Source organism: Hydra viridissima, unplaced genomic scaffold (assembly GCF_058129835.1).
Source record: "Hydra viridissima isolate aposymbiotic clone 2 unplaced genomic scaffold, HvirCarnegie_v1 scaffold_10, whole genome shotgun sequence".
Lineage (NCBI taxonomy): Eukaryota > Metazoa > Cnidaria > Hydrozoa > Anthoathecata > Hydridae > Hydra > Hydra viridissima.
Genome location: NW_028324309.1, coordinates 16,245,340 through 16,271,105, shown reverse-complemented (window position 1 = coordinate 16,271,105; position 25,766 = coordinate 16,245,340). Strand labels below are relative to the sequence as shown.

The window sequence follows — 25,766 nt, the reverse complement described above, 5'->3', positions numbered from 1 at the left end:
CATCTGCATAATTTTATAATTGCAGAATTTCCTAGAAAAATATAACTAGGCAATGTATAGGTACTGAAATATAATTGAAAAGATAATTCCAATTATTTATAGAAAAAACAAAAGGAATGTCATGATAAAATAACATATATAAATCCTATGCATGTTTGCACCCGCGCATGCACGCACATACAAAATTATTACTTAGTTAAGTCAACTTTACTTTTAAGTTTACATAAAAAGGTAATAAAAAAATCATATTTTTAATCTGTTTTAACATCAAAGTTGCAATAAAAAAAATTGCAGGTGAAGTCCACATTTTACTCATTAAAATTTCAAAGCTTTAAAATAATACTTTTGTTTTGTAATAATCAGTTTTTTATCTGTATTATTATCATTTATATTTTTCATATTAATTTAAAAGCCCACTATTAAAATAACACTAATGGTCTTTCCAAATGATTTTTAATATTTATTAAAAATTACAAAAGATATGCAAACAAAAATTACAAAAGATATGCTAACTAAAAACTGATATTCATTCTGGTTCATTTTGTTAAAGTTACTGAAGGGTGTTGTTCAGAGGTGTAAGCATCAACATAGTGAGTAATTAAACCTCATAATATTTTTATGTAGTTCTTAAAAATATTTTTTAGTTTTATTTTTAATTGCTTTATGTATAGTTGTTTCAGTTTTTTAAAAAAACCTATATCTGTTTGTATTTTTGTATAGTAAAATATTTTATGGTGATCAAAGTTTTATATGGAATAAAAGCATGTCAGTTTTTTTTTTCAGTTAGCTAACAATCATGGTTTTGCAGGCAAGTTTTTATATAAATAAAAATACTTTATTAAATTTATATATAGAATTAAGTTAAATTTTTTTTTTCTTTTTTGATTTGAATTGAAATGTTTTATCCCAAAAAATATATAAAATAATCTTTTTACAGGGAGAAGCATTAGCCATTATCATAGATGTTAGCTGCCGCATGGCGGATACTAAGCCTGGCAAACAATCACTTCTTCAAAAAAGTATTACAGCTGCCAACATGATTGTACAAAGAAAAGTAATTTTGATTTTTTTCCTAACTGAAGTGAAAAAAAGTAATGGCTTTTTTTTTTTTTTTTTTATAATGTTTAATAATATAAAATAGTTTATTGTATAAGAGAATATTTTGTTTAGATTTTTGCTGACACTAAAAAAAATAAAGATGAAGCCGCTATAATACTATTTGGAACAAATGGTAAACTTCATAACTTTATTACTCTGGTTTCTTATGTATAATGGTTTAAAACTTCATAGAAAAATAAACATTTAAGTTTTTTTCCTACAACCTTTCTACTCCATTTTTGGATGTGTATATAAGTATAAAAAGAATGTATGCAATCTTACAATGTTATCATTTTAGGTAGTTCAAAAAATAAACTTTTAAATCTTTCTAATGTTAAATTTTACATTACGTTGTTGCAGATGTTTGAAGATTGAGATTTAAATAGGTTTTTTAATGTCTTAATGTCTATTATAATATATATTATATTACGTAATGTCTTGTTATACAATGTATGTTATATATGTTATATTATATAATGATATATTATTTAATGTATGTTATACTATGTAATGTCTTAATGTATTGTAACAATAGTAATAACAGTAGTAATTTGTTTTGTAACAATATTTGCTTGTTGAATTCTGAAAAGTTCGGCTTTCTTATTCTGTAAGTTTTTTAACAGGTTTAGATTGATTTTTTATGTAAATGTTATTACTTTAATTAATTTTCAAGGTACATCGAATCCGCTAAATGATGTAGACCATGAGGGGTACAAACACATAACTTTAGCACAGGAACTTCATGTAATGGATCTTGATTTACTTAAGTTCATCAATAATCAAATTTTACCAGGTACTGTTTTTAAAATTTCACTCTTTGTTTTCACTTTTGTCCCATTTTCAACAGACCTTTTAAACTTTCTAATTAAAATGCCATTAAAGGATTAAAGAATATTTAAATGAAATGATTTTTTAAAACTTTTTAATCATAAATGGTTACCTAAAACTATTGGTGATATATTTTCTCCCTTTTCCTATTCAATATACCAATTTTCTAAATATTTTTTTTTTAAAAATATAATAATATAAATTTGTGAATGTATTAATGAATATAATAATATAAATTTGTGAATGTATTAATGAATATTTTCTGTGTTGTAGGTAACTCAAATGCTGATTGTATCTTTTTTAAGCTATTTGTTGTTAAAATTGTCTAAGTTTACTAACAAACCCTAGAAAGTTAAACTGTAGTACTGCACTATAGTAACATTTATATTTTTAACCTAGAAGGGTACTAAGTTGATCATTCATAATCAAATCAGTAACAAGAGGCAAGTGTAGATAAAGTTAGCTGCAAAATATATTAGTATATCTGAGATCATCATGATTGTAATATCTAGGCATGAAGTTTTAATAATTAATTATTTAAAATGATAAAATCAAACAAATTTTTGAGTTTCTCTAGAAAGTTTACAAGATGCATTTAATGTCAAGAACTCTGTGCCTTACAAGTTTAAAAAAACAGTTGTAGTGAAATGTATGTTAAAAACAGTAATAATGAAATGATAATAAGAATTTTTTTAACTAAAATAAAAGTTATCGATGCCCTTGTTGTTGCTGTTGATCATCTGCGAACAAAATGTTTGTAAGCCTTTTTTTACAATATTTTAGTTTGATTTTTGTTATTTTGACTTATATTTAAAATAATATCTTGAAATATCTATGAAATATGTTTTAAAATATGTTTTGTAGAAGGTCACAATTTCAAATTTGTGTAGAGTTTATTTATTGGCTCTAAAGTGTCAGTTGCTACTTTAAAATATGCAACAGTGAAATTAAATATCCAAGTACTATACATACCCTACAGATATGTAATTTATCAAAATCTCCTGTAGATGTTTTAACTTTAAATTTCAGAGGAAGAAAGTTAGATAAAAAGGTCATTTTGTTTTCTGACATGAGCTCAGAGTTTGGTGTTGACCAACTAGATATGATCATATCTGCAATAAAAGCATGTGATATCAACCTTATTTTTGTGTAAGTATTTTTTATTCATCTTCTTTTGTTCGTATTTGTAGATCAGTGTTTTTATGATTATTAAATAATCTTTTGTTGTTGTTGTTGTTGTTTTGTTTTTTATTTTTTCCAGAAATTGATTTACTTACAATTCATTGATTTTGTACTTTGTTAAAGGATAATAGTAGGATAATAATAAATTTAGATTTTCATTAAAGATTTTCTGTTAAGTTGAGTTTACACGTTAGTTCTTCAAAATAAAAGAGTCATTCCATTCTAAATTTAGATTTTCATTAAAGATTTTCTGTTAAGTTGAGTTTACACATTAATTCTTCAAAATAAAAGTGTCATTCCATTCTAAATGGAGCAAATTTTCATGAGGTTCCTTATGTACCATCTTGGATTTTGCTGATACTTTTCGATTTTGTACATATATATGAGAAAAGCATGTCCCAAAAATTTCAGATTAACATATAATGAGGTTTTTGGGAAAACACTTCAAAGAATGGGTTGTTTGGTATAAAATCTCTCTTTTCCAGCTAATAAATTTTGAATAAGTTGATTTTATACTTCAATTTTCTTAAGTTAGTAAGTACGCTATGGATACTTTTAAAAAAACAAAAATTTCAAAATCTGACTTGATTTTTTTCCATAATAGCAGGCTGACTTGATTTTTTTCCATAATAGCAGATTAATCTTAAAAACTAGATTTAAAAATTGCTACAAATCAATTTGGATATTGATCTACTAATGGTGGATAAACATTTTAGAAAAATTCAATTGTTTAGAGAGCTTCATTCAAAATTTATAAGTCACCCAAGTGAGTTGGACCAAGGTTTTAATAAAGTTCAATTGTTTAGAGAGCTTCATTCAAAATTTATAAGTCATACAAGTGAGTTGGACCAAGGTTTTTTTAAAATTTGATCCCTGATGCAAAGCACCTGTTACCTAAAGATGGCACTTTTTTTTTTCTTAGATTTTCTTACTCACATCAATCAAAAGGTGTTTTGTTAATAAAAACTAAAAAAAGTAATGGGGACCTATTTATAATCCAAAAAAAGTATCCAAAAGTCAGGAAAATTATCAATAAAAACAAATTAAAGCTCTTTGTTTATCTTTTTAAAGCTCTTTGTTCATCTTTTTTAAAGTTAAGAAACTTTAACAAAATAAATAAAAACAAAAAAAATTATTGGATATAAACTTTGTTATTTGTCACAAAATAAAAGATAATTTTAAAAAAAGGACAACAAAGATCAAAAACTTATAACCTTTTGCAATTATACTTTTAAAGAGTTTCTTATGCTGTTAGCCTTACAAAAAACCATCTTTGGCAGTAAAACATTGAGGAATTATTTTTTTGCAGAGCTACACTAACTTTATTGCAACATAATTTGTTATTACTAAATATTCAAATATATGCAACTAAAATATTTTTCAAGTTCTTCTGCAATTTACTTTTTTATTTGAATTTTAAAGTTTTATTTCTTTTTTTTTTTTTTCTTCTTCTTTTCTTTAACCTTGAACTTGACAAAATTTTGATGACAATATCTTTTACATTACTTAAATTTTTGGTTGCTTTCATTAGTGTTCAAACTGCTTGTGAAGATTAAGACCTTTCGCTTCAATGACTAAGTGTTTTATGTCTTCTAAACATTAAAAGAACCACTAAACATTACCACAAACATTAATTGAAATTATCACAATAAAGTTTCCAAAAAATTTACCTGGCACACTTTCCACATCTGTAAGACCAAAGAAATAGTTGCCAGTTTTGCACAATCCTTTTGGTAAATTACCAGTAAATGAGACCATGATAAAGTTTCTTTTGTATTAATATTAGTAGCTATAACGTTTTATAAAGCTGTGCATAATACAGATATAATAATAAGATAGTTTTTTGTTTTTTTTAATCAATTCCTATGCGTAGCTAATATTAAGCATATTTTTGACTATTTATGTTTTAACTTTTTAAAAGTAATTTAAAGTTCCAATTTTACTGATCTAAACTAAACTTTATTATGAGTTGAAAACAGTTTTTATGTCTGAATCTAAATAAGTCATATATATTAAATAACTGTATAAGATATAAAAGAACTTATTTTAAGACTAATGACATTTTATCAAATAAAATGTTAATTTACTTGAAGATTAAAACTTAATTTTATGATGACTACATTTTTCAGGTAAATTTTATGAATATGATTATTACATCCTCAAGTAAATTGAGATTAAATCTGGTTAAATGAATTTATTTAAAATTTAAAATATGGAATAAAATGAAATATTAAATGAAAATGAAATAGAAATTGTTGAAAATTCAGAATCGAGAGATGATTTTAAATTTCTTTTTAAGTTGTGTAAATAATAGGAATTACAAAGACTTATAAATAATTATGTCTTTATAACCCCCATTATCTGGAAAACCAAACAAAAATATATTTTGCAAATTGTAAATCAAAATGATGAAAAAATTTTACTTAAGTTTTAAATATAAAATGTATGGCGCTAAAAACTCTAATAAATACTAATATATTAAAAAAGAAGCTTTAAAATAAGATCAACTCAACAAAACAACAAAAGATTGGAAAATGTGAAGTTTCATTAAGTTTCTTCAGAAATATAATAATTCAAATTATAAAAACTGCTAAATCATACTTTAAAAAGGTCTAAGTCACTTTAAAAACCACTAATTTACAAAAAAACTTATAATAGTTTCATAACATGGAAATGGAAAGTAAAGACTATCACTTATTGATAAGTTAAGCTTAAACTGACTGTTATTGTTGATGAAAAATGCTGTTTAGTTATTGAAGGGTGTATGATTGTAGAGTGATAACATCTACATAACGCCATGTTTTATTAGACTTGATCAGAGTTATAACATGCAGTTAAAAAGCCAAACTGCAGGCTAATAAAAAAAACTTTTAAACTTCAAACATGAGATTATACAAAAATGTTTAAAAAAAGCCTAGTCTTAAAAATTCTGATGGAAAGAATGAGGAAAAGTTGCAGAGTTTTTAAAAAATGTTCAAGTCTAAAAGAACGTTGCAGACCAACAAAATCAATGAATTGTAAGTAAATCAATTTCTGGAAAAAATTAAAAACAATATCAACTAATCAAAATAATTACTGCTAATTGCATTATATTGTTGTGGTAATAAAAAATATTACTGTTTGGTGATGTACTAAAATGAGATGCTATCAATTAAACTCTGTTTAAAAGTACTTCCTTAGCTTTTAGCCAATCTTGTTTTTGTTGGGTTGATTTATAAAATTTGTTTAGAGTTCTTATAATCAAATTTGTTCTGAGATTTGTATAACCTAAAAAGAGAATGTTAAATAATTTTTTAGCGGTCCAGAAATAGATGATCCACAAAATAGTGAAAGACCAACAAATAAACCTTTAGGACCCCAACAAGTAAATAATCTTTTGATTATGTATTTTGTTATTAGTTATCAGTTTTTGAAAAAACCACTTAAACAATACAAAAATACAAATTATGAAATTTTTTTTATTTTTATTTTTTTATACAGGTTAAAGGGATTAATTGCATTCGCCACATTTTAGATTCTGTTGATGGAGAAGGTCTGTCAATAAGGTGATATTCAAAAGTGACTTTCTTAAGCGGAGTTATTTTGAATACTTTCTGAATGAACAACAATATTTTAAAGATAACCAACTCTAAAATGGTTATTCAGTTAAAGGTGTCTTTATAAAGTTTTCAAGCCTCAGTTTTTTTAGTGTGTATTAACTAGAATAACCGTGTTCAACAAGATGTTCATTTATTGTTATTGTAAGATAAATCTAATTATCTATTTTTTACTTCATTTAAACCAGTGGGTCTTATTTAAGAAAATATTTGTGAAGTTTTTTTTTTTTCTTCAGAATATTTCATTTAGGCACTTACTTTAATGTTAAATATATCCTATTGAGTTTTTCTTACAGTGAAGTTCTTCCGATGTTGAGCTTTTTTGAAAAAAGAAGGAAGAACCAAGTTACTACCTTTCGCGGGCCTATTGAAATAGGTGAATCATTAAAAATCAATGCATATGCTTTTGTTAAGGTGAGTTTCTACACCATATACTGAAAGTTTAAATGCACTTTATTTTTTTTTGTAAGTTATAGTAAGTTTAGTCTTGTACAAAGAGGAAATCTAATGCATAGTCCATGTTTTTTTTGTTTATTTTTCTTAGCCAGTTATTGACTAATAAAAAAGCACAAATACAAAAATCTTTTCTGAAATGAAATATTATACACAAGTAATCAAAAAGCTGATGAGAATTAAGTGCAATAAAGTTTTAGTGTATTCATCAACTTCAACTAAATCAGCTAAAAGTCGACTAGCCTAAAGTCAAAATTAGTTGACTTTGAAAAATTGAGTAGTCGATTTAATCAACTTTGGGTGTTTTACTAATTGACTAAAAGTCAATTTAATTGGGTAATCATCCTGACATCCTTATTTCATTTTTTTCACTTGATCTAATTTCATCAACCTTTAACCCTTTAGCGCCCACCAGGGCTTAAAATTTTCAAAAAACTCCAAAAACTTCAAAAAGCAATTTTTTTAGGGCCTAGATTATGAATTAAAAAATAAAATTTTAAAATTTCACTAGCAAACCCAATTTTGTCATTGTAGCATATGTGATACATATAAATTCAGGCATTTTGTGATAGTTTCAAAAAGAGGAAACTCTCTTAAATACTTCTAAAATTTACATGTGTTATTAATCTAAAATAAAATAAACAAATAAGCTTTAATATTCATAAAAAAACAGGAAAAAACTTTCTTTGAAAATACCTTGTCTGACAACAATCATCCAATTTTTAAAAAGACAATTTTGATGTGTTTTTTTTTTTTTTGTTGATGTAAATATGCTACAAAAGGTGTTTTTGAGATCACTGTTGACAGGATGGCCATAAAAGGTTTCTGAAGTTATGTAGCAGATCTGCTACACGGGCGCTAAAGGGTTAATATTATGATGCTGACCAATTAGTAAAGAGATATCTTTATTAGTAGTTTATCTTGTAAAGATAAATTATTCATAAAGATCGAGCCATGCGTAAGAACATCATTTATAGCGGTTTTTTTAATTCAACCAAAATATCTAAACATTGAACCTAATCTGCTGTATCATATAAACTTAACTCTTAGCTTACTGTGTGTACCACCACTTCATTAATGTTTCCTTTTTCTCATTATAGTAACCATTACTTAACATTTTGTTTTAAAAAGTTTATGCTTTTGAAAACAAAATGTTAAGTGATGCGTTATGGCACTCAGTTAAAGATGCTTAAAAGTTTTATAAATCTGCCACACCAAAAAAACATTTAGCCCTCTCATCTGCTCCCACCTATCTACGCTGCTGTTTTTTATTAATTTTTTTTGTTAATTTTTTGCTTTAACTGTTGTGAAAAATGATATAAAATACCCATCTGTATTTTTTTTCTTTACTTTGTGATTTTAATTTCCATTTTTGATTATTTGATTTTAATTCATCTAAGAGATTAGATTGAACAAAGAAATGCTCTTGAATAATAATGGCATTTGTTATTATGACAGTATTACATACCACCTAGTTTTTTTGTTTACTCTCTTAAAGTTCTATTTGTTTCATAACATCTAAAAAGTAAATTGTCAAGCAAGATCAAAGTATATGATTGTAATAAAATATTTATTCAAATATTTCGACTAAATTGACTTTTAGTCGACTTAGTCGATTTTAAAAATGTATTAGTCGATTTTTGTTGACTTTGAAAAATACATTAATCAATTTAGTTGACAGTCTAATAATTTCAAAGTCGCATCACCACTAGTTTTAATTCACTTTCTTTTTTTTTTTTTTTTTTAAATATGTTAATATGGGATATGAACCCCATTTTTTTTGATACATGCTTGTGATCGCCTTTACATTGATTCAATAAGGTTTTCAATCTTCTTGATTGGTATTTCAAGCCACAATTTTGTCAGTTTTTTTGTGAGTATTTTGTGACTAATTTGCTTTTTTGTTAGTTGATAATCCATTCATCTCTATGAATTTTTATTTGGGTTTAAATCAGGTGATCATGCTGGCCAAGGCATGGGTTGAATATTTCTTTCAACAAAATAATTAGTGATTGAATGTGCTGTATGACGTGGAGAATTGTCTTGTTGAAATAGCCAGTTTTGATCACCCTGGAATAAATTGCAATTAGGGATAAGTGAATTTTCCAAAATATAATAATACCCATGTTTTAAAAAGAAACCTTGCAAGTTTTTTCAAAAATTTTTGTTTCAAACTTAATAAGCTTTGTAAAGAAATTGCATCTTTGTCTTCAATGTTTTTGTTTTTTTTATTTACAAAAAGAATTGTCTGATATGTTTTCTAGTATTAAAAAATTTATTATCCTAGTTTCAATTTTTCTACAAAGAAAAAACAATTTACCACTCAAACAAGTTTTCAAAGAATCCTTTGATATCAGTGCAATTAAGATTTTAATTTATCTATTTTCTAGTAAAATTATTTCACTCTTATTACACAAAACTAAACTTGCATTTCTGAATACATGTTCTTCAGTGTATAAGATTAGTTAGTTGTGGACCTATTTCTACATCTTAAAGATCAAAGAAAAAAAATAAAAAGTAGGTTTTCTGTTTTTAAAAACTTGGTGTATCCTGGGAGCTAGCTTTGCATATATAATTATCACTTAAGCTGCAACTTAGAAACCAAAAAGTTTGTGTGTGGACACTGATTAAATTGTATTGTTGGCTTCTTCCTTTTAAATTTAGATTTATCAAGGTGTTTCAAAAGAATTCAAAAGAATTCTATAGTGATTTTGTATTAGTAGAAAATAATAAGGAATGTATTTTAGAGGAAATTTTTGTTAAATGAACTTAGTTTATACAAAATTTAGTTATAGATGGCTTTTTTTTTTAGACATTAGAAGAAAAGCCATATTCATGGAAGAAACTCTCAGCACTTGCTGAATCAGCAGCAAATTGTGACACAATGGAAGTTGAAGTGCAACGCTCTTATCATCGGATAGATGAAGATCAAACAGAAGTTGATAAAGAAAATATTGCACAAGGTACCTCAAAATGCATTTAATAGACTACCTTTATTTATTTTTGAATTAGTTCACATTTCCTCTTTGATTGTTTTATTTTCAATTTAAAATCTGCATTTTCCTCTATGAATCTTCTTTTTTTTTTATTATTATATAGCTTATCGCTATGGTAAGATGCTGGTTCCAATGTCAGCTGAAGACCAGAAAGCTATGAAGCTGAAAACAGAGAGAGGATGTTTAGTACTCGGCTTTACATCTCGAGATAAAGTAATTTTACATCTACTTAATTTAAAAAAATATTTTTTTGGTTATTGAGGGTGAATAACTTTGTCTGCATACTTTTTAGTTTAGTTTCAAAAATTTGTGTTTAGATAGAGCGTTGGATGTTCAGTCGAAATGGATGCCATCTTTTTGTTGCCCAACCAGATGATGAAGTATGAACTTTTAAGTTTGTTTTTATCACAGTTTGAGAAGTTTTTTTATGAAAGAATAGAGTTACAAGCTTTAATTTTTTATAATTTTTATACAATATTTAAAATGTTTAAAGTTTTTCATCTTTTTTTAAACAACTCTTTTAAAAAATTATTGAGTGTAATTATTTTTTCTACTTTCTGAAATTTTTCTTAAATTTTTAAGCATGCTGCTGTGGCTTTCTCAGCTTTGTGTCGTGCATTAGAGGAAAAGAATATGGTGGCAATTGTTCGTTATGTACCACGAGGCAACACTGATCCTAAAATTGGATTCTTAACTCCTCATATCAAGAGCACTTATGAAGTAAATTCCAATACTTCTTTATTTTGTTATTGTTTTTTTTTTTAAGATTTAGCATCTTTGTATTGCTTCTTGATTACTTAAAGTTGTTGTATTTAGAGTCTTTTATTTATTGCACTACCATTTAAAGAGGATATTAGACATTACCAATTCCCTTCACTTAATAAAGTTAAAGAACCCTCAGGTATCAAATGTCTTATTACTTCTTAACTTAACTACAGAATATATTGTTCCCAATTTCCTGATCTTCTTGATTGCATATCATTTATTGTTTTGTCTAGAAGAAGTAGTGGCTGCAATGGATTCATTTATAGATTCAATGACCCTGATGAAAAATGATTTGTAAGAAAACTTCTTCCATATTCTTCATTATGCAAATAAGCAGCATTCTTAGTATTTAAATATTATAGATAATTTATAAATAACTTATGTTTAATTGTATGTGTGTGTATATACATATATGTATATATATATATATATATATATATATATATATATATATATATATATATATATATATATATATATATATATATATATATATAACATGTATGTCTGGCATTTAGTTTTTATGTTATGTGAAATTTAGATGCTTATTATTAAGTATGCTAACTCAGCTAAAGTAATGTAGCATTTTATTTTTTTTATTTGTATCTTGAAGTGAACACAAAGTTGGAATTATAAATCTTCTCTCCCTATCAAAACTCTGTTCTTTAAAATTTTGCATTCAATTTTTATTTGCTTTTAATCCACAAAAATCCCTCTCATGATAAAAACCCCTCAAATATTACACATTTGCATCTGCACAGTGCAACTACAAGAATTCTATCTGATTGCATGTTAATTTGTAAGCACAAATTATGCCTAATAAATAATGAAGCAGAATACCCTTAAGAAATGCTTATTTCCAACACAAAAATAATTATGAAAAACAATTATGCTTAAGTTATCAAGTAGGCTTAGACTTAACATTCCTGTTTGAGTTTCTTCACGATATTTCTCTCGTGTTTCTGCTAGTTTATTTTTTCTTGTTCATATTTTCCATGTTTTGTTGCTGTTTTTAGCATCTACCTGTTACTAATTTTTTTTACATTTAAACTGATAATTCCATAATGCACTTTACACAAAAACAACTTTTTTTTCGGATTGTTGGGTTTGCATCTACATGCCTCATGTATGATTGTATCTCTAATTCAATATCTATGAAAATCTTATCTGTAAAAAGGTTTGGCTATAAATTCCATCACCTACCTATCTTTTCATGTTTACAAGGCTCTATATCTTTTCCTTGTTGTGTTGATTGATTGATTAGCAATTAAGTTAAATGTGGTTATTAACATGTATATTAATCTACTTGATATTTCTAAAAAAATGTGTTTTTCTTTAGGGAATGTGATGAACATCAGCCAAAAGAATTATTCAGTCCAAAAGACTTGTTAAATCCTTACATGCAACGACAATTTCAGGTTTTTTTTAATAATTTTGTTGATTTATTACATCTTTTTAATAATTTTGTCGATTTATAATATCTTTTTAATAATTTTGTCGATTTATAATATCTTTTTAATAATTTTGTCGATTTATTACATCTTTTTAATAATTTTGTCGATTTATAATATCTTTTTAATAATTTTGTCGATTTATAATATCTTTTTAATAATTTTGTCGATTTATAATATCTTTTTAATAATTTTGTCGATTTATTACATCTTTTTAATAATTTTGTCGATTTATAATATCTTTTTAATAATTTTGTCGATTTATAATATCTTTTTAATAATTTTGTCGATTTATTACATCTTTTTAATAATTTTGTCGATTTATAATATCTTTTTAATAATTTTGTCGATTTATAATATCTTTTTAATAATTTTGTCGATTTATAATATCTTTTTAATAATTTTGTCGATTTATAATATCTTTTTAATAATTTTGTCGATTTATAATATCTTTTTAATAATTTTGTCGATTTATAATATCTTTTTAATAATTTTGTCGATTTATAATATCTTTTTAATAATTTTGTCGATTTATAATATCTTTTTAATAATTTTGTCGATTTATAATATCTTTTTAATAATTTTGTCGATTTATAATATCTTTTTAATAATTTTGTCGATTTATAATATCTTTTTAATAATTTTGTCGATTTATAATATCTTTTTAATAATTTTGTCGATTTATTACATCTTTTTAATAATTTTGTCGATTTATAATATCTTTTTAATAATTTTGTCGATTTATAATATCTTTTTAATAATTTTGTCGATTTATTACATCTTTTTAATAATTTTGTCGATTTATTTTGTCTTTTTAAGGGAACTTTTTCTTGTTATCTTCTTTTTAACAGTGCATCCAGAGTCGTGCATTAAATCCTGATGAAGTTACTATACCAGAAGTAGAAGAATATATTGCAAGGTTTTTTTTACAAATATCCATTTATCTTTTATTGGCTGAATACTATTCTCTCCAAATTTAAAAAAGGGGAACTGAGATCTACTTTGAGTTTATTCCTTTTAAAACTTTTAGTTGTTGGCCAATAACACTTCTTTTTAAGAAAAACAAAAGGTTCATTAAGATTTTTCAAAACTTCATTACTTACATGGATAGTATAGATATAAGATTTTAGTTTTCGTTGTGATGACTTTTTTGGTCAGAACCTTTAGTGTTTGTTTTTTTTTTTTTTAGCTCATTGCGAGTTTTGCCAGAAATGTTAGCAAATGCTCAAGCTCCAGCAAAGATACTAAAGGTAACCAACGATTTTTTTTTTTTTTTTTTTTTTTTTGATGCACTTGTTTTGTTGTAATAGAGTTTTAAATGAACTGGTTACATAATTTTTTTTATCTTTTTATATAGGAAAGTTTTGCCCTACAAGCAGTAGAGAAAAAGAATACCAATGTTAATATATTCCAGCAGGGGTAACTGTGGATAAATTTTGTATGCAGACCAATTAATATGTTCTGTGTTTTATTAAGCTTTGCATTACAATTTTCAAAGTGTTTCTAAATAAACTTTGGATTGATAAGATCGTTCTTTTACAAATTGTAGTTATTGAGTTATTAGACTTTAGCTGCATTTTTATTTGGTACTTTTCCAGCATTAAAGGGCTTGAGACGCAAAATAAAAACTCCGAAGATACCAATAATGAACCAATTGACTTCGCGAGTTTATCAAAATCTCGCTTGACAGAGGTTTTGCTTTTGTTTTTTCCCATCTTTGGGTCGTAGTTTAAGTTCTCTTGTGGCTTTTTTCTTACTTGTTCACAAATCTTGTAAAAGCTCTCAAAATTTATTAGGTTGGAACTGCTGATCCGGTTCATGATTTTTTGATTTTGACTGAAAAAGCCGATGATGTTAAATTTGTTGAAGGTGACTTTTCGAATAGCTTTTCAAACGTTTTTCTGATATTTTCTGATATACGTTTTTTTTCGGAAAGTTGTTTTATTATTTTGTTTAGTATGTGAGCAAATGAGAAAGTGCATATTAAAGCTCGTCCTCAGTTCAATTTTATCTCAATATTTTTCGAAAGCTTTTCTGGCAACTAAGGTTCTAAGAGAACACAGTGTTGCCGTATGTTTCTGTTTAATTTCTTTTTTATTTTTTACGCTAAACATAACAAAATAGATTTTTTTTTCTCTGGAGTTACTTTGTTAAAAGTAAATGTTACTTCTTTGAAGACAAAATGGTGTTCTTTTAAATAAAACCCTTTCAATCAAAACTTGTTGCTTTGCAACCTTTTGATATTCCCATGTATTACATTTAGAAAAGAATCTCCAAAGTTTTTAATGCGCTTTTATGCGACTTGAAAGAAGAAACATGTGGAAAAAGAAAAGACGAGTTTTGGCAACTCATTGTTACAGGTTGTAAATCTTAAAAAGCTGGCAAATCTAAAAAAGCTAGAATATGAAATTTTTTTTTTTTTTTTTTTTTTTTTTTTATTATATTTTGTTTTTAGGGAATCTGACGCCGATTAGTAACACTGAAGCCGAAGACAGTTCTTTCACGGAAGATCAAGCTAATTTAGTAAGTAACTCTAATTTTAATTATATTTTTTGATAAGTGATTTCAAAAATTCTTAACAGTATATATTTGATGTAGTTCTTTGTGATGAGTGGGGTTGGAGAAGAACTGAAAATTGATCAAATACATGATGATACTGATGAGTTGGTAAGAATTTTACTAAATATTCACCAGGTCGGTTAGATTTTATTTATCAAAAGCAGTCGATTGGTTTTATACTTTAAAAACTTTATTTTAGCTGGATATGATGTAAGTGTCGTCAGGGTTCAATTGATGTCATTAGAAGGAGAAGTGTTGTAAATGGGGTACAGGGGTGTAAAGGGTGTTAAGTATTGAATGCTTCTTTTTCGAGCTTCTGAAAAGTTCAAAATTGAATGGCGTAATATAACCTAGAAGTCTTGTATAAGAACCGCAAAATGATTTTAAAAATTAGAATGGTCAAAAATGAATGTTTTTCTTTTATTCCTGTATCTAGTGGCAACACATGAAGCAAAGATGCTGAGAGATTTGGTAGCAATAACTTGCATTAGTAACAAAATCTTAAATATTATTAAAAATGACTTATTTTTTATTATGAATTGTGAATGATATTAATTGTTTAAACGTTATTTAATTGAATTTTTTTTTTTGACTAATCGGCTTTTTCTTCACAAGTACTGTCTCTTTGACGGATTAATTATTAACGGACTCAATCACATACCAGCAAAAGAAACCTCAAAAATACTTTTCTAAATTTGTAAGTGGATTAGACAAAAGCATCAACTAAAGAGTAGCTGTATGGTTATGGCATTAGTGTTATAATCCTGACCGCATTCAATTCTAACATCACTTGAGCGGTAGGATTTTCTGGTCCGTGATCCGCCCTCTGTCTAATTAATCTGCTACTTATCGTCAGTAATGTATTTAATTAAGTTCTCAACTCTTAATTATAACAATTATTACAAATACTCTAGTCCGCTCCCTTAATTATAATAGACCTAGTCTCTTATAATCTAATTCCTTTTGAAACTAGTCAAAGTTGTAAAATCGGGTAACCAAGTCCCAACTTCATTTTTCGATTACTTGGATAATGAGTATCGTCTCAGTTTCGCTCTTTGGTATTGTTAAATTCTATTATTATATTAACAAAAAAATATTCTACGAAGTTGATGTTTCATTCAAAAAAGTAACCACCATATTCAAAGTAATCAAGATTTTTGTGTTTTTGTTTCTCAAAAACTCGGAAATAGAAAATATATCGAAAGCAATTGGCTTGGCGGATTCAGTATTTGATTAACTTTGTTTTAATCGAATGAATGGAGTTTATAAGTCGTAGCTTAAGATTAAAAAGAATTAAACTTTAGTGAAAGACGTGCACAGTTCTATAAACTTCAGAATTTTTTTTAAAGCAAAGAAACATAATTTGCTGCATTTAGTACCTGTTGGTTTGCTCGTCTCGGAACAACTGATCTTTTGAACGTGCTACAAATAAACTTCTTCCTCATCTATTTCGCCGTATATTTTGCGTTCTGATTTATAAATAAAGATGGCGCATAGAGCGGAAAATATTTTCTCCTGTCAATTTTTTCTATATTTTGTAATATTTTCAAGCTACATTGCTTTTTTCCCGGTCTTCTCAGCTGGTTTATATAAAGATACAGATCCTATGGTACAATTTACAAATGACACAATCAATAGCTATTTAATAGGAAGCGAGAAAGCGTGGATTGTAGAATTCTATTCAAGCTGGTGCGGACATTGTCAAGCTTTTGCACCAACATGGATTCGTCTTGCACTTCAATTAAAAAGTAATTTTTTTTTTAATAAAAAGTTGCCTCAGTTAAAAGTTAGAAGACCAATTCCTAATCTATAGAGCTTTTTTTTTTATTATTACAAAATTTAAAGCAGCTTGAGGATTTTAAACTTTGGAAGTAAACGTAAACTTCAGTGTTTAATTTCAATGATCTTGTAGTGATGAAAGTTCTGTGTGGTTTTTTTTTCTTTTTTGAAATATAAAAAAATACACAAATTCTTGGTCGTCTTTTTTGGTGTTGACTGTATATGAATATAATTGTATGTATATGTGTGTGTGTGTGTGTGTGTGTGTGTGTGTGTGTGTGTGTGTGTGTGTGTGTGTGTGTGTGTGTGTGTGTGTGTGTGTGTGTGTGTGTTCATATATATGTACATATATGTATATATATTTGTCAGGGTTAAAATTAAGCAAGGAAAAATGCATATACAGTCAACACCAAGTTGTTTTTTGAAGAGAGTCAATGTAAAACCATTAAAAAACACTTTGTAATGTTGCTTTGACAAATACAAAAGTATTAACAAATATATGTAGTGCAAAAGAATTTTTTGCAGAGTTATTACATTTTATTATTATCTTGATCAAGTCATTTTATTTGGAACAAAATCTGTTAAGTTAGTACCGAGGCAAATTATCAACAAGTGTTGTTAATAACATTGATTCTAAGAAATTCTATCTGTTTTGAATGAAATTGACAAGTTTCATCATTATATGCCCTTTTTTTTAATTTTATCACTGATTTTATCATTTAATCCACTTGAAAAGCTAGTGTCCATAGCTTTTAAACTGGATTTATGTTTGGGGTGATTTACTCTGCCATCAGCATGTTTTTTCAACATATGCTTTGCTACATTTTCCAGTGTGTTTAAAATTGTTATTTTGTTGAAATAAGTATTTGCCATCTGGAAATAATTTCATTCAACTTGGCTTTGCATGATAATCAAAGATATGATGAAACTGGTTTTGATTCATAATGCCATTAATTATGTGAATCCTTCATGTATCATATGCAGCAAAAGACCCCACACATTTATCTACTTTTGATGCTAAACAGAGTCTTTAACACACTCAGAATGATACTTTTCATTCTACACCTCAAAACACAGAACTTTTAAGAACATCTAAAAGGAGATTTATTTGACTGCAGCATTCTTTAAGCACATCTAAATGAAAGAATTAGTTGACCAAACAACTTGTCTCCATTGGACAATAGTCCTGTCTTTATGTGCACTATACCATTGAAGTCTATGCACATATATGGTTTGATGACGAGTAAAATACTACACTTCTTGTAGTGTCTGTGTGCTCCTGACGGCCATTGGAAATCAGAGGGAAAGTTTGATTTTTGCATCTGTTTATACTCATAGCACTTGCAGCAGGTCTCCTAGGTCCATAGAACAACATAGGTAAAGGAAGCCGGCCAAATAGATCCATAACTTCAGGAAAAGGATTGGCTCTAAGGATTGTTGAGCTGAGACTTGAAGCGAGTGGCACTGACCTGGGTTTTATTTCTGTCCAGTGCTCTGACTGTCAAAGTGAAGAAATTCAACCAAGCGTGCAAAATAGCAGGAGTAACTATGGCTCTCTTAAGGTAGCCAAATGCCTTGTCATCTAAGTAATGATGCACATGAATAGATTAATAAGATTCTCACTGTCCCTATCTACCTCTTAAAAACCACATACATGCATGCATACATACATACATACATACATACATACATACATACATACATACATACATAGATAATAAGTAGTAGATAAGAATTTTAAAAAGTATTTTCAGTTTTGTAATACTTTTATAATGATTATATTTACAAATGACATATCAAAGTTACTCTGTAAAAGCATCTTCTTACAGCATGTTTTTTAATGCAAATTTTAACGTTAACAGGCTCAAAAAATACTAATTCAATTCTGGTCCTACCATATGAAATTTCATAGTTGTTCTAATTAATAGCTAGTAAAACTCATTTTTAGTTTACAAAAAGGTCTGTGTGTATTTAACTGGTGATAACAGCGAAGCAAGAATTGGAATATTTCATGTTCTTCCCCATAATTAACTCAAATATGTAATGTGAATATAATTATTTAGACTTGTTTGCATATTCATACTGTTGTATGATAATCAGTTTTCTATCTTTTATAGTTAAAAAATTCTAGATGAAACTGAAAATATTTAATTCTTTTTTACAGATTGGAATAACTTTGTCAATGTTGGTGTGATAGACTGTGCAGCTGAAAGGAATTATGGGACATGTAAAGCTTTTGGCATTGATTCCTATCCCACCATCAGAGTAAGTTTTTGAATTTTTTTTCATTGATTGATGGGTAATAATTTTAGTTACTGGATCAATTAAAGTAATCTTTTTAAACTATGGTTGATTGGCTCAAAAATTTGTAGGATTGAAAAAAGCTCTGCATCAAAACTTTGTGATTTTTCAGTTTGACTTCAGCTATCTTAAATACTGTTAAAATAACCAAGTTCAAAAAAATTGCAAGATATGTTATTTTTGTTGTTGTTGTTGTTATTTTTATTATTATTTTATTATCTTTGTTATTATTATTATCATTATTATTACTGTTGTTGTTTATGTTGTTATTATTATTATTGGTATTTATTACCAGATAATGAATTTTTTTGCTCTTTTTTACTTCTTTTACTTTCTTTTAGTAAATATTTTGTTTATTATTTTATTTGTTATGTATCTGCAGTTTTTTGGAGTAAATTGGCATGAAACACAAGACAAAAATTCTCATGGGTATACTTACACAGGTTGGTAAATAGTTTGACTATTATTTTGAAGAAGAACATATTTGCTATTATATGCATTTATGTACTGTTAAAATGTTTTCAAATGAAGGTCAAAAAGATGTTGAACACATGAAAAATGGTTTATTGGACTATTTGGAACAACAAAAAGGTGGTGTTTTCAGGAAAAATGAAATACCATTTCGTTTTTTTAAGTATGTTTACATATTCTATTATTAGCTATTAGTTGAAACTCTCATTGTTGTTAACTTTCATTATTATTATCCATATATTCTTCAGACTAACAATGTCAGAAAAGCATATTACATGACATCAGCAATTTTTAAAAAAATTTGATAATAATATTCTCTTTTTGTATTTTTCTTTGGTTAATTATTTTTAATTACTTTCTGTAATTAATATGGGCTTTGTAGTATAGTTATTTTGATAAATGCTACCATTTTAAGAAAGAACACCTTACAAATTTTTAAGTTTGAGGGCGTTTCAGTAGAAAACTTAGATCAGATAATTATGAAAGATGAATTGAATGTTGATTTGAAGTTTGCACAGGATTTTATAAAAACTCAAGATTGACTTAACATTTTATTATGCATCCTTTTAATTAGAACTTTTTAAGTTGTATGCCAAATTTGATTTGTATGATAATAGGAATCAGGAGTATGATAATATTATCGTTTAATATGCAATTTTTTTTGGCTTTTTTAGCAATGCTGATGTTCAAAATTACTTGTTTAAGAAAGACTTTATATCATACAGATATTTAGCATTATTGTTTGAGGCTCCTGAATCATACCTTGGAAAAATAGTTTGTGGTTTATTACTTTAATATTTTGTTAATGCATTAATTTAGAAAATTTTTATTAACTAGTATATATATATATATACACTTAACTAGTATATATATATACAACTAACTAGTATATATATATATATATATATATATATATATATATATATATATATATATATATATATATATATATATATATATATATATATATATATATATATACACTTAATCGCAAAATTAATGCACCACTTATACATTTCAATTTATTTTAATTGTTGTCAATATTATCATATATTTTGACAAACATATTAAGAATAGAACACATGAATACAATTATTTTGATGATAATAATAAATTTGACTTTGAGGATGGTGAAAAAAGAGCTAAAACCAAAAATATGGTTCGTTTAACAAAATAAAGTTAAATGATTATTCTTATCATGCACACTAATATACCTTAAATTGAAACATTTTTGACTTATCAGTAACTAGTGTTACCACCTCTTGATGTTATTACAGCCTGACAGTGCAGTGGGATACTTTCAATTAGAGATCTCATCTTTTCTTGAGGGATATCTTCCCACACGCAAATTAAACTTTATTGTAGCTGGTCTAGGCTGTTAGGTGGTGGATGTTGGCTTCTAACACAGCATCCCATTATGTCACAAAGATGCTCTATTGGATTTATATTTGGACTGCAAGCTGGCCACTTCAAAACTTGAATATTAACATTATTTAAGTATTCAGTAACAATATGTGCTGTGTATGTTCTGGCATTATCCTACATAAGAAGGAATCCATCTCCAATGTACGGTGCAAAAGGTACCTCAAAAGGTTCTAAAATGTCTGCTATATATTGTTGAACATATGTAACTATAAGTCAGACGTCCACCATCAACAATAAAAAGCTCTGTGCGAGCTGTTAAAGATATTCTGCCCCATACCATCAATGAGTTGTCTCCATATAAAGTGGTTTCTCGAATGTTACAAGCGAAATGTCTTTCATTTGGTCTTCTGTACACTCTTGGGCAGCGATCAGAACTTACAAGGCAAAACCTTGACTCATTTGTTAACAAGGTCTGTCCCCAATCATGAATTTTCCTATTCATATGCCTTCTTGTAAAAGTCAGTCTGTTTCTTCGGTGGTGTACAGACAATCTGGGACCAGTAGCTGCTGCCAGAGGTTGTAAGCACGAAGTCTTTTTCTTATGGTATCTTGACTGGCAGCAGCTCTATGAACCTCAGCAAGTTGTATTTGGAGTCTTCGTGCAGTAGTGAACTGTTCTCTCAGTGTTCGAAGCATTAAAAATTGGTCCTCCACAGAATTGGTAGCTCCTGGTCTGCCTTGGCCAAGTCATCTAGCGTTATCATTGGTCTCTATAAACCTTTGTAGAACCCTACCGACTGTTGTATGAGACACTCCAAATCTTCTACCAAGTTGGCGATTTGTTAATCCTTGATTGGACAAAGTAACAATTGTAGCACATTCATCTTGACTTATATTTCGTTTAAAATGCTGGATTGCAAGCAGTTGTGTTGCTCAAATGGCAGTTATCTAAGATAACTTATCTTTTCTTCTGCTAAAATAATTTAAAACCAATACATACTTTTCTTTTAGAAGTGAGGTTTAATTACAGCAAAATATACTACTTATAAAAAGCTGCTATAATTTCAAAATTGAATAAGGCAAACAGAATAAAGCCTAAAGGTGTAAAAATAAACATTAATATCATCTTTGTAATTGATAAATCCAGGAAAATACATAATATTTTTCAAAATAAGCTGGAATTTATATGTGGTGTGTTAATTTTGCTGTTAAGTGTATATATATAAATATTTTTACATATATTTTTTTCATAGTTGGCTTTAGACACAATGAAAAGCAAAAAACTTATTCTTAGAAGAGTATCTGATTCAAATGTATGTTATTTGCTCTTTTAAATCTTTTTTTTTTACCATATAAAGTTTTTAGGAATATACATGCTTGTCGACAAAGAAAATAATTAAAAATTTGCCCTTTTTATAAAAATTTTGTTATAATTTTTTCACAGTAGCTATAATTATGTCAAATGTCCAAAAAACTTTTTAAAATGTAGGTGTAAATGGAATGCATTAAAATTTTATGTGTTATGTTCAAATTCAGGGAATTGCCACAAGGCACTAAAGTATTTGTAAAAAGGGCTGAATTTTATAATCAACCTTAATATAAATACTGTAGTGTCATTTTGCTGTGATTGGAACTTGAAAATTTTTTTGTTATAGGATGAGCTTAAAAAGAAATATAATGTTGCTACAATTCCTTCATTAATATTAATTACTATTTCTACTGGAAAGTTTAAAGAACTAAGCATGTAAGTTACTTAATATTAACTATATTTCAATAAATTTATGTTTTTTATCTGTATTAAAATGTTTAAATCAAATGTCACCAAAAAGTACCCATGAAGGCTTTAAGATTTCTTTTAATTGTAAGGTCAATTTCAGAGCTATTTTAGAGGCAGATTGTTTTAGTATTCAGTGAGACATGATTTAATGATGAAGTAATTTTTTAAACTTACTTTTAAATTTTTGTAGTTTAGGAAAATTAATTTTAAAATCAGAATTAAAACTATAAAAAAAAAATGATTCTCTGAAAAAAACTTAAGTTTGTTTATTTTACTATTAGTGTTGTTGTTATTGTTGTTGTTGCAATCTGTTTCTTATGTAAAAGGCATAGGTTTAATCAAGTATCATTCTTTTCATTTTTGCATAGATGTTTTAGATAGCATGAGGTTCAAAACGAAGTTAGTAGATCATCTTTTAAAACAGGCTTAAGCTGCTTTAGCCTCTTCAACAAGAAAACTATTTAACAGTAGTTTATTTATTATGAAAGCTTTCCATTGCAGTTTCTTTTGTAAAAAGTTTCAATTTGTCGCCATCTGTCAATTTTCTCTACATCAACTCTAAATCAATTTTTTTCTATTCTTATGCTCAAAGAAGTTATTATCATTTATAACATTCAATCAGCAAAAACTAAGAGCATAATTTACAATAAAAGCCTTGAAAACCTTGTAGTATTACATTTTCTTTTAGATTTTTATTATAACATATTTGTTTTTGTTTTGCACTTTAGGTCAAATCGAACTCATAGTGCATATTTAAGTGTGTTAAATCAATTGGCAGGTGGAGATGTTATAAATGAATCAGAAGACTTAAAAATATCACCAATGGTTATAGATGAAAAGGATTTAAAAATAGCTGCAAATGTGTTTGTTTTTATTACTTTCTTGTTGTTTTTATCACAACTCGTGATTTATAATTGTTAGGTATTATGTTATTCTCTCACAGAATGATTTGCAAGAATGTCCATCATATTCTTTTATCATTTTGGTGAAGTTTTTTTTTTTTTTTTTTTTTTTTCAGTTCTTCTGAAGTTTATATACAAGATATCATAAGCGCAGTATCATTTTCTCTTCGTCGTGAAGTTGCAAAAAAGAATATCATTGACAATGATGATATGTTTGCTTTAAAAGATTGGGTTAATCTTTTAGCTAAGGTGAGATAAAGTTTTATTTAGCTTTTATAATCTGATAAAAAATCGTTTATGTTAAATAGCTTTTTTGAAAAGTTACAAATCTTCAAACACAGATTTAAATGGTCGGGCAAAGTTTTGAAATCATTTTAAGGTTCATTTTTAGTTTTAAAAGTTACTAATACAAATTGATGTTTTCATTGAGGAAGGTTAAAACCAACAAGCAAAATTTCTCATTTTGATAGATAAATGTTGGTGGAAATTTGTTTTTATCATTCTTGTTCACCCTCATTTTAAAAGATAATTTGATTGAGAGGATGATACAAATGTTAATATAAAAATTATTAGAACTTTTTAAGTAAAAAAAAGGTTTGTTTATTTTGTTTGTTTTTTTTTATTAAGTGTCTTCCTGCAGAGAGATATTTACAGAAGTTTCTTGAGAAACTTGATAAATGGCTGCATGGGGCAACTGTTGGCAACGAAATTACTTCAGAAAAGTTCATGAAATATATAGAAGAAAATCAGGCATGTTGCATAACCTTCTATGGTCTGTTTACATTTCATGTAGTACTGAGTAACTTTAACATAGACTCATAATAACCAGAACAATTTCTAATTTAGGAAACCGATTCATACCTGCCTTCAGAAATTAAATGGCGAGGGTGTGAGGGAAGTGTGCCAAAATATCGTGGTTTTCCATGTGGCTTGTGGACGCTCTTTCATACACTAACTATAAGTTGCAGTGTTGAAACTGATATTAATGGTTATGAGGTTTTACGAAGGATACGGTCCTTCATTGACCACTTTTTCGGCTGCCGTTATTGTCGCGATCACTTTATAGAAATGTCTAAAGATTTGCAAAAAGAAGTACAAAGTCACGAAGACGCCATTTTGTGGCTTTGGTCTCGTCACAATCGCGTTAATGCTCGGCTAGCAAAAGACATATCATCTGATCCTTTTCACCCTAAAGTTCAGTTTCCGCCTAAAAGCAAATGTGAAAAATGCCATGAACCAATAAATATCAAAGATTCTCTCGTTTTCACGCCAGGTGTAGGCGAACCTAGTACAAAGTGGAGTCGCAAATTTATCTTAGAATTTCTTAAAGACCACTACAATCTTAATAGAATTCAAAATAAAGATGGTAAAAAAGTAGCAGACAGTGAGATGCATGATGCTGATGCTGTTCGAAATCGTTTCACCTACAAGTTCTACTCGCGTACAGCTTCTCCCCCATTTTCTCTTGCTGGTATGTCACGGGTAGATTTAAGTATGTGTGTTGTGTTATATGGCTCAATTATCGGTGCAGTTTTTGGTCTCTATGTTTACTTTATTAGAAGAAAAAAACATAAAACATACAAATCTTACGTGTGAATAGAAATCCGTTTATGGATTCTTCACAAATTTTAAATTAAAGTAGGGCATACGTTTTGAGAATAAAGCGTTTTATGTAAATATATAAAATTTTCTATGATATAATATATCAAATTAACTATTTTTTATGTTAAAATGCTTTCCGTTACATAGGAGAAAGTCTCTCAAGCATCATTTCAAGATCAGCTCAGTTAAATTTATCTTTTCTCATCCTTTAAAAACATAACTCAAGAAGACTTTTTTTACTTTTATTGAAATGTCGCGTTGCGGATCTCAGTATATTTTTTGCACTGAACATTTTAGAAATATAAAATTTATTTATTTTTTTAAACTGCACTAAAGTAGGACGTACTTTATTTACGAATGAGATCGGAAAGCATATTTTTATTATTATTTTTTTTTTTTTTGACGAGGTCACGGCTTAATTTTGCTTACTTTTCCTAGAACATACAAAATATTGAGCACTCTTATACGAGTATGAGATTTTATATTTTATCATAATACAACTCAAAACAGCAATACATACATACATACATACATACATACATACATACATACATACATACATACATACATACATACATACATACATACATACATACATACATCATTTTTTAAAAGGCCATAACTTTTTTGACTAGTAACTA

At 27.2% G+C, this 25,766-nt stretch overlaps 2 protein-coding genes across 4 annotated transcripts; both read left to right on the top strand.

Annotated features, from left to right (window-relative positions):
• Nucleotides 1-458: 458 nt before the first annotated feature.
• LOC145181044 (DNA repair protein Ku80-like) lies at nt 459-15,497 on the top strand. 3 transcript variants are annotated; one of them, XM_090100118.1, is made up of 28 exons: nt 459-590; nt 784-808; nt 938-1,054; nt 1,171-1,231; nt 1,772-1,891; nt 2,200-2,217; nt 2,635-2,683; nt 2,956-3,075; nt 6,406-6,472; nt 6,589-6,653; nt 7,001-7,118; nt 9,970-10,120; nt 10,257-10,366; nt 10,471-10,533; nt 10,736-10,873; nt 10,970-11,054; nt 11,152-11,212; nt 12,258-12,336; nt 13,221-13,288; nt 13,559-13,619; nt 13,727-13,788; nt 13,968-14,061; nt 14,166-14,238; nt 14,327-14,439; nt 14,633-14,729; nt 14,825-14,892; nt 14,968-15,036; nt 15,128-15,497. In XM_090100118.1, exons 2-28 carry the CDS (start codon nt 797-799, stop codon nt 15,140-15,142), a joined length of 2,154 nt encoding a protein of 717 aa, XP_089956244.1. In that variant the 5' UTR covers nt 459-590; nt 784-796; the 3' UTR covers nt 15,143-15,497. The 3 variants fall into 3 exon arrangements, 2 of the variants coding, with proteins under 2 accessions (XP_089956244.1, XP_089956245.1); XM_090100119.1 differs by having other exon boundaries at nt 477-590; nt 721-808; XR_016456333.1 differs by lacking the exons at nt 14,633-14,729; nt 14,825-14,892; nt 14,968-15,036; nt 15,128-15,497 and having other exon boundaries at nt 10,957-11,054.
• A 628-nt stretch (nt 15,498-16,125) lies between these two features.
• On the top strand, nt 16,126-25,240 carry LOC145181045 (sulfhydryl oxidase 1-like). The gene is made up of 11 exons (XM_090100120.1): nt 16,126-16,676; nt 18,872-18,972; nt 19,391-19,451; nt 19,540-19,642; nt 20,154-20,253; nt 22,098-22,157; nt 22,500-22,588; nt 23,350-23,484; nt 23,640-23,772; nt 24,151-24,273; nt 24,370-25,240. Exons 1-11 carry the CDS (start codon nt 16,415-16,417, stop codon nt 25,117-25,119), a joined length of 1,917 nt encoding a protein of 638 aa, XP_089956246.1. The 5' UTR covers nt 16,126-16,414; the 3' UTR covers nt 25,120-25,240.
• The last annotated feature ends 526 nt before the right edge of the window (nt 25,241-25,766 follow it).

Coding starts and splice junctions, on each gene's coding strand:
- LOC145181045 (XM_090100120.1), top strand. CDS start 16,415: ATGGCGCATAGAGCGGAAAATATTTTCTCCTGTCAATTTTTTCTATAT. Junction 19,643..20,153: donor ATACCATTTCGTTTTTTTAA/GTATGTTTACAT, acceptor TGGCTTTTTTAG/CAATGCTGATGTTCAAAATT. Junction 20,254..22,097: donor AATCATACCTTGGAAAAATA/GTTTGTGGTTTA, acceptor TTTTTTTCATAG/TTGGCTTTAGACACAATGAA.
- LOC145181044 (XM_090100118.1), top strand. Junction 10,121..10,256: donor TAAAGAAAATATTGCACAAG/GTACCTCAAAAT, acceptor ATTATTATATAG/CTTATCGCTATGGTAAGATG. Junction 10,874..10,969: donor ATATCAAGAGCACTTATGAA/GTAAATTCCAAT, acceptor TGTTGTATTTAG/AGTCTTTTATTTATTGCACT.